General features: G+C 45.4%; 6 protein-coding genes across 6 annotated transcripts; 4 read left to right on the top strand and 2 right to left on the bottom strand.

Annotated features, from left to right (window-relative positions):
- Nucleotides 1-1,859, top strand: CYBJADRAFT_186436 (uncharacterized protein; the record flags this gene model as incomplete). Its single annotated transcript, XM_020217214.1, has 1 exon — nucleotides 1-1,859. The coding sequence occupies exon 1, from the start codon at nucleotides 78-80 to the stop codon at nucleotides 1,857-1,859; it is 1,782 nt and encodes a 593-aa protein (XP_020068595.1). The 5' UTR covers nucleotides 1-77.
- Nucleotides 1,860-2,142: 283 nt separating this feature from the next.
- CYBJADRAFT_169194 (uncharacterized protein) lies at nucleotides 2,143-4,064 on the top strand. Its single transcript, XM_020215671.1, has one exon. It carries the CDS (start codon nucleotides 2,255-2,257, stop codon nucleotides 3,986-3,988), a length of 1,734 nt encoding a protein of 577 aa, XP_020068596.1. The 5' UTR covers nucleotides 2,143-2,254; the 3' UTR covers nucleotides 3,989-4,064.
- A 234-nt stretch (nucleotides 4,065-4,298) lies between these two features.
- On the top strand, nucleotides 4,299-4,730 carry IMG1 (mitochondrial 54S ribosomal protein bL19m; the record flags this gene model as incomplete). The annotated part of the gene is made up of 1 exon (XM_020212294.2): nucleotides 4,299-4,730. A coding segment is annotated over one exon (432 nt), but the record flags the coding sequence as incomplete, so codon positions are not given.
- A 93-nt stretch (nucleotides 4,731-4,823) lies between these two features.
- Nucleotides 4,824-5,462, bottom strand: ATP23 (putative metalloprotease; the record flags this gene model as incomplete). The annotated part of the gene is made up of 1 exon (XM_020212959.1): nucleotides 4,824-5,462. The coding sequence occupies one exon, from the start codon at nucleotides 5,460-5,462 to the stop codon at nucleotides 4,824-4,826; it is 639 nt and encodes a 212-aa protein (XP_020068598.1).
- Nucleotides 5,463-5,618: 156 nt separating this feature from the next.
- Nucleotides 5,619-6,348, top strand: CYBJADRAFT_169197 (uncharacterized protein). The gene has a single exon (XM_020215672.1). The coding sequence runs from the start codon at nucleotides 5,671-5,673 to the stop codon at nucleotides 6,277-6,279; it is 609 nt and encodes a 202-aa protein (XP_020068599.1). The 5' UTR covers nucleotides 5,619-5,670; the 3' UTR covers nucleotides 6,280-6,348.
- On the bottom strand, nucleotides 6,333-7,364 carry CYBJADRAFT_174851 (MINDY family deubiquitinase; the record flags this gene model as incomplete). Its single annotated transcript, XM_020216628.1, has 1 exon — nucleotides 6,333-7,364. One exon carries the CDS (start codon nucleotides 7,362-7,364, stop codon nucleotides 6,333-6,335), a length of 1,032 nt encoding a protein of 343 aa, XP_020068600.1.
- Nucleotides 7,365-7,839: the final 475 nt, after the last annotated feature.

Here is a 7,839-nt window from a genome sequence, read left to right on the forward strand (position 1 = left end):
TAACTTCTGAAACCTCTAGCATTTCAGAAATTACCTCTAGCTCGGTGACCACTGAAAGTCTTACCGTTTCTTCTAGTATGTCATCCTCCACGCCATCAGAAACTGAGCCAACAATTAGTGGATCATTCGAGAATGGAGAACTAAGTTGGATAGTTGATATTCCAGGCAATGTTGGACCTTGGACGTCTGTGGAGATCGAAGGTTCCAGCAGTAGTGGCTTCATGTTCAGTGATATCAAATACGTTGTCGACAAAATTAGATATCCAGTCAACACTACAGACTTATCATCATTTGATGTATTGTCTGAGTTGTACTCGTCTGACGGTTTCCGTGTTGAGCTCAAAGGTAAGATTATTAGTGGAACTACCTTTACTGTTAAAGCAAACGTGAGTGTCACTATCCCTGATACTGCTAGATTTGCAAAGAGAGAGGTACTTGTTTGGGAATTGAGCGACACTGTCTCACTTGATTCGTCATCGTCTGAGTCATCGGCATCACAATCATCTACTGTCTCTACATCAGAAGACTCCTCCACAACTGAATCTTCAAGCACCGTCAACTCTTCTTCGGAGAGTTCTCAGTCCTCCACAGTTTTACCTTCTAGCTCAACAACTACCTCCACCAGCTCGGACTCATCAAGTTCATCTGGAACTGAAGTGGAGCTCGACCCGGCTTCAGGATCATCTACTGTGACATCAGAGTCTTCCATTTCCTCTGAAGATCAAGCATCTTCAACTTTGACTTCTTCCGCTACGAGCGAGCTGCTATCTTCTAGTAGCTCGACCTCTGGCACCATTTCTTCTTTGATTTTATCCACTTCTAAGACTGGCACTGATTCCATTTCCACTGATGCTGTCGACTCTACGTCGTTAGAATCATCCGTCATCCCTGATGCTTCTTCCAGTGAGCTCGAGATTACTACTTCTGCAGGGTCATCGGTTTTGACAACCACTGCTACGGAAAATAACGAGAGTACCACTGTCGTTACTATCACTTCGTGTTCCGAGACTGTCTGTTCAGAGTCAGTAACCACTGCTGCTGTTACCACTGTTGTTACCACCATCGACAATGTTGTTACAACTTACACAACTTATTGTCCACTCACTGACACTACTAGTGCCACTGTTACTGAAAAGGAGGATAAGAGTACTAGTGTTGTGAAGCCAACAGGTGACAGTGACAATAGTGCATCCACTACTACCATTGGCGACACCAACACCATTGTGAAGACCATCACTTCTTGTTCTGCTGGAGTTTGCCACACCACTACCGTGTCGCCAGGTTCTACTCTCACTAGTACTTCCACTGGAGTAGGTTCTACCACAACTGGCTCTGGCTCTGGCTCTGGCTCTGGTTCTGGCTCTGGCTCTGGTTCTGGCTCTGGCTCTGGTTCTGGCTCTGGCTCTGTTGAGAATTTAGAGAATGTTGGTGAGGATGTTGGCACTAATGGTGCAACCGCAACCAACGCTGCTACCACCACCGTTGCTGCAGCCGGTACCACCCAGACTACCAAAGCAAATGCCAATGTTGCTGGTGACACTCAGGATATTACATCCACCGTCACTGAAGCTATTACAAAGACCAGAGTCCTTGCTTCGGGCGTCACCGCACCATCCGCAATCCTGTCTGCAACACCAGCTAACCCAGCAGACTCTCTCGTCACAGTTCCAACTGTCATTCAACCAAAGAGTACTCTGTCCACTTCAGCAGACTCCAATGAGTCCTCCTCAACTAGCTCCAGTGCCTCCACTCTGGCCACTACGGCTGCTATTACTACTTACGAAGGTGTTGGAAGTAACATCAAAGCCTCTGGGCTTTTCACTGTTATCTCTTCTATCATTCTGATGATTGTTTTCTGATTGTCTAGTGATACATAGTAATATACCCCTTTCTAAACTATGTGATATTTTAAGACTTGTTGTAGAGCTCTGTCTATAATGGCCTCATAGCTATCATTCTCACTAGATCATTGTCTCTTGTGCTCTACACAGCTGTTTCTATACATTCGGCATTTGATCCATTTTAGGATTAATTCTAATGCACCATGCTGCACGGTTCGCAGCAACGTCTAATTTTATTTTCGGGGTGTTTGTCAATCCAAGATTTCTCCATAAGATCACCAAATGACCTCCCACGATTGAGTGTACATTGCTGTAACATAGGCTTATATACAAAGTGAAAGCGCCTCTCCTTACTGGTATTTTCTGGAGTTCTCAGAAAGGCTAACTTTGAAACACAGGTCGTAAGAATAACTATGAAGGCTGAGTTCTCTAATGCCCATGATACGTCTGGCACAACATTGCACCGGTTCAGTGCGTTCTTATTAGCTTCTGTTGTATTGATTCTCGTCATCTTAGCCAGTCCTTCATGGATTCTTGATCCTTATAATAAGTTGTTTCCAAAGAGCCATGAAACATTTGAAATCACACCAGTCACACGGGAAAATGCCAGTGCGATCTTCAACACCGTGCAAGGTGCTCTGAGAAACAAGAATGCTCAAATTGAACCTATTGGTGTCAGCTTCATACCAGCATACATCCCAGAAGGCACGTTGTTGTACCATGGGAATGGAGATGGTCAAATTCCAGAGGGCCCAGAATGGATTGCCATGGACCATGAGTTCAGTCAAAACTTCATCGCAGATAGAGCCGGGCCTCACATCGGTCATGGTCATCGCTCTTCCACTCGTGCTGCTGAGAAGGGAAGAGGACATCCGGGTAGATTCCATGGACCACCACGAGATTCTGAAGATAAGCATACCTCACTACTGACGTTTCGTGTCAAGAAACCTTTGAGTCGAATGATCCTCCTGGATGGCTCCTCTGCTGCAAAAACTGAAACTGGTGAGATGGATCAACAGTATATCCTTGCTGGGATAGAGAATGTATCGAGCCCGTTTGTTGGTGAGCGTGAATCATCTGTCAAGATCTGTGAATGGGGGAAACAGTTTGGATTGGATGGATATATTCGTGTTGAAGTTGGATTTGAAGTTGTCATATGTGACTTCTTTGACAAGTTGGAGTTGACCAGCAATGTCACTCTAGATTGGGGGAATAACACTTTGAATTTGCCCTTGGAACTAACTGATGAACATCTAATGGATGAATATGCTTCATTGTGGGACTCCGTCAGTGCCATGGGGAGCTACGATTGGGCCAAGATGGGCAACGTCCATGATAAGAGAGAAGGCCGTATTCTGCTGGACTTCTCCAAGCTCCAGACCATGCTCAACAGAACATATGTTGGTACTGATCCCTACACCAGAAGAATATACAATGTGTCCAAAGATCTGAGACAGGACTTGAAAAGAGACCTCGCACAATCGCTGGAGGGAGGAGTAGATCCCTATGGTGGTACTAATTGGCAGCTACTAACCACCGAGATTGTTGACAAATTCTCTCCTATTTTACAGATGATCAATTCGAGCTTGAGCGATGAGCACTCAGACGGTGTGTCAAAGGCAAAGAACCTGACAGTGTTCACCACTAACTTTGTACGGAGGTTTCTTTCTTGGGAAGAAGGTGCGTCCATTGAAGAGAGAATCTTGGCTGCTAAAAACAGGGCTCTGGAACAGTATGTACATCCACTCCAACCTTTGAGATCCAAGTCGGATGCATTGATATTGTCTTCAATTCGCCGGGTTACACAAATGATCATCGAGACTGTATTCGATTCATTCTTTGTATCCAGGGACATCTTAGATGACTATTTCTTGAAGAACGAAATCGATTTTACAGGACTGGACGAGCTGAAATACCAAGTTGTTGATCTTCTCGAGGTGTTAAGATGGGAGTCTACCTATTATACCTGTTCTTCCAGATGTTCGTGGGATGAGATCTGTTATACGCCTTCTTGGGGTCCGTCCCCACTGGGATGGGACAGCTCATTCGGCACTTTTACAGACTCCTATGGGAAGGTGAGAATCTCTGCAGAGCTACAGTGTGTAAGTTACAAGACGATTCTAGCACTGGGCCACAAGGAATGGTAACCATCGTTTCATTTGTGTGTGTGTGTATATGCTATTTTTATTAGTATCATTCTAATATTAGCCTCTAATGTACTGGAAACGGTGATAGTGTTACCCGGCCGGCCGTCTCCTTCCAAGAAAACTGTTACCCGGCCGTCTGTTTCGAAAACTTCCAGTGCACCGCAAAAACGAGCGCTAGAGGGAATTTCAACCAATGAGAGCTCCATAAAGCACCAACACTGTGTCTTGTTCAAGAATCCCGTCAGTGAAGATGTTGCAGTGTTTGAAGCGTGCTGTCTGTTCGCTACCACAGGGCGTGAGAGGGTATCACGTGCCTTCTAAGTCCACGAGGGTGATAAAGGTGTATGAGCCGCTCTTAAAGGAGAAGAAGAAGACCAATGCCATGGAGAAGTTTTACGAGACTCAGAGGGCTAGGCTAGACCCTACCGGATGGAGATCGTCTCTGCTGAAGTCTGTGCGTCCAGGTGATGTTGTCAGAGTGATGTACACTTCCCGTGCGATCCCACCGTTTGTTGGACAAGTCATTGCGATGAGTAAGAAACAGCTGGACACCAACATCACGCTGAGAAACCAGGTGAGTAAAGTTGGTGTGGAGGTCAAGGTGAAGCTGTACAGTCCACTGGTGAGCAGAATCGACGTTATCAGAAAGCCACATGCTTATAAGAAGAGAAACAGACAGTACTACATCAGAGGTAACAGATTGGACGTTGGTGATTTGGAGGCATCCTTGAGAAAGAGATGATGCAGAGTTGTTGGCTATATAGTTTCTCATAGACGAGGGTATTCATGTATATATACAAGCTTTAAGAAAGGCGTAGCTTTGCTCAGAGCGAAATCATTTGTAAATCTGGTCAAATGGCCTTGTGTCGTTGAAGCAGCTCTCCCACACTTCATCCACCACTTTCTCAGCCTGCTCTTTATCCTTGCAGCCAGGGTTGGCCATGACACTCAACACTGCCCTTCTCTTGACACATTCCTGATGGCCACGTCCAAAGTTCTTAATGGCTGCTCTCTTGAACTGGTTCATTATACGGCACTCGCCACTCAGAGAACTTGCCCTGATCTCTGAGCACGCATGGTGCTTCAAGTTCAGCCAGTCGACTTTGAACTTGGAGTCGTCATACGCATGGACCAGCTCATGTGCCAGAGTATCCTCCAGGTGCCACTTATCGATGATTCTATTCTGACAGAGTAATACTCCGAGCTCTGGATGGTAGCCACCACCTTTCCACTCATCACAAACGTCACACACAATGTCCTTAGCACTCACATCTCCACCACTCTTCTTGATCTGCTGGAGCATAAAGATCACAATCGGTGAGTAGTTGATGGCCCAATCACGATATTCATAGCACTGTTTACATTCGTCTTGAACTTGTTTGTCTTTGAGGTCCTTTTCGTATTCCACAACGTCCTCCTTCTTCATGAAGCCTGTCTTATAGGCCATTGACCTTCTCCACCACTCAAAGGACATTGTCTTGATCTGTGATGTCTCTTGTCTTTGATGCGGTTTAACTTTGATGTCCTGGATCTTTAACGACAAATGTCCAAACCTTTTTCGAGGGGAAATTTAATGTCTCGACTTGGCCGAAAATTTTATCTCATCGGACAAGACACTTGACCAGACATAAGGACAGAGACATAAGGACAGAGACATAAGGACAGAGACATAAGGACAAACAATGAATATTTGGACACTCTGCGCCGATGATAAAAGGGATCAGATAGCTAAGCTCCTCGAATCAGGAACATCACCAAACATCAAAGACCCAAATGGCTACACCCCATTGCACGCTGCTGCCTCTTACAACCATGGAGATCTCCTGAGGCTGCTGGTAGATAAGGGTGGTGATGTCAACATCCAAGATAACGATGGTGATACTCCCTTGCACCATGTTGAGGATTTAGAGATGTGTAAACTGTTGATAGAATTGGGAGCCGACTGGAAGATAAGGAACTTGGAGGGCCAAACAGCAAAGGAGATGATTGAGGAGGATGGTGAATTCATGGACGTGGTCAACTACCTCCAATCATTGATACATGGTGCTGACGCACCAGTGGAAGAGAAAGATGAGCAATTGAAACTACCAGAGGGTCAGCAATTACGCTACGAATACCAGAACCCAGGTGATATAGAGATTGCCATTGATGAAGAACAGAGACAGGAGCTTAGAAGGATAGTGGAGGGTGAAAATCCAGAGGAAAAACTGAAGGATTTCCTCACAAAACAAGTCCATGAGCAGTTCTACAACGGTGAAGGCAGTGATGCAAAGAGAGAGAGAAAAGAGTAGACACACAATTTTGTTTATCAAATTATTTGTAGTATAAGCAGTGTAGGAAAGAATTACATGATAACACAGCACTTTGAGGATGATTGGCCCTCTGAGGATGATACATTATTAGACTGGGATCCACGTGCTGCTGCTGCGTTAGCAGAATCGTTAGTTCCATTACCAGCTGTGGTTCTCTTGTTACCTTCATAACGTTTTTGTAGAGCCTTTGCTACTCTTTGGTCTTCTTCTTCTTGCATTTGTCTGGCCAGTGCTTCATCTTCATCTTCATCCTCAACGGTTTCACCTTCGACAAGAGGCTGGAAGTTACCTGTGAAGAAAGAGTTTATAGAACCGTTAACACTGAGTAGACTTTCCCAGACGAAATCTCTCTTCTTCAAAAAGCCTTGGTCAGTCACGAGCTGGTAAACATCCAGTTCATGTTTGATGATGGTGTTGAAGTGGTTGTTTCTGAAGAAAACACAGATTTCCTCGTCCAATAGGGATCTCTTTAGCACTCCTAGACCATAATCGGTCAGTTGCGTCGCTGTGTGAGCCATGAACCGTTTCAAAGCCTCAGAGTCTTCAATTATCTCGCCTTGCGTCTCACCAGCCTGCTGTTTCTCATAGGCTTCAACCAACACACCCTGCGCCTCTTCATAGGAGTTATGCTTGATAACGTTGGCATATTCCGGAGACTGTGGGTCAATTATCCAGCCATGGACAATCTTTAGCCCGAAAACGTCAAACACAGACACCTCCACACTCGGAGTGAATCCACCAGCAAAGTGCGGATCAACGTTCAACCCTTCATTGAGAGAAGGTAACAAGTTCAAGATGGCCTGTGTCTCCTCAGGAGTGGCTCCTCGTTGCTGTAGATTATTCACAGCCAATGAGTAAAGAATCGGCTGTATAGATTCCAGAGCAACCGTACGTTCACCACTGTTAACGAGTGCAACCAATTGGTGATGTTCAGCAGGACTCTGATCGGTAGTTTGCAGTAGAATGGTATTCACAATTGCCAACAGGGCACATGGTCCATTGACGGACTGCGAGAGGATGGACCGTTTACCGTGGAAATAGATCGACTTAACTTCAAATGACATCTCGATCTCCCAACCACTTCGTGATATCTCTGTGACAACAAAGAGTAGAAAACAGGCGAAGTTTCAAGGGGCAATTCTCGAAAGCTGGTTGTCCTTTTGAACTACAAAATGTAAACATTTATAATGTCTTGTCCGTCTTCGCTCGCGCAAGTTCGGAAGTGGCTGGATGCGCCTCAATGTGATCCTTGCAGCACATCCAGACACCACTCTAGCCTCGGAACTCACACGTGACTTGTATTGAATTACGGTGCTACTCATGTGATGTATCACGTGATGAGATTTTGTTTTTTGGCCTGAGCGCATTTTTGTTGGGGCAAGTGGGAAAGTGATAACCTCGTTCAAGAAAAGTCATCCATTTCGCCTCCGTCATCCCTCTTTTCGCCACTGTTTTGGTTAAAGACTACGTCTTCGTAACAAGTCAAGAGCAAATGTCTGAACAATTTACCCTTAAAGTGAGCTGAAGCTGCTGTCCCGG

The sequence above is a fragment of the Cyberlindnera jadinii genome, assembly GCF_001661405.1.
Source record: "Cyberlindnera jadinii NRRL Y-1542 unplaced genomic scaffold CYBJAscaffold_15, whole genome shotgun sequence".
NCBI lineage: Eukaryota > Fungi > Ascomycota > Saccharomycetes > Phaffomycetales > Wickerhamomycetaceae > Williopsis > Williopsis jadinii.

What these genes read in the sequence shown, in the direction of transcription:
- CYBJADRAFT_169194 (XM_020215671.1), top strand. Translation starts at nt 2,255, where the DNA reads ATGAAGGCTGAGTTCTCTAATGCCCATGATACGTCTGGCACAACATTG.
- CYBJADRAFT_169197 (XM_020215672.1), top strand. Translation starts at nt 5,671, where the DNA reads ATGAATATTTGGACACTCTGCGCCGATGATAAAAGGGATCAGATAGCT.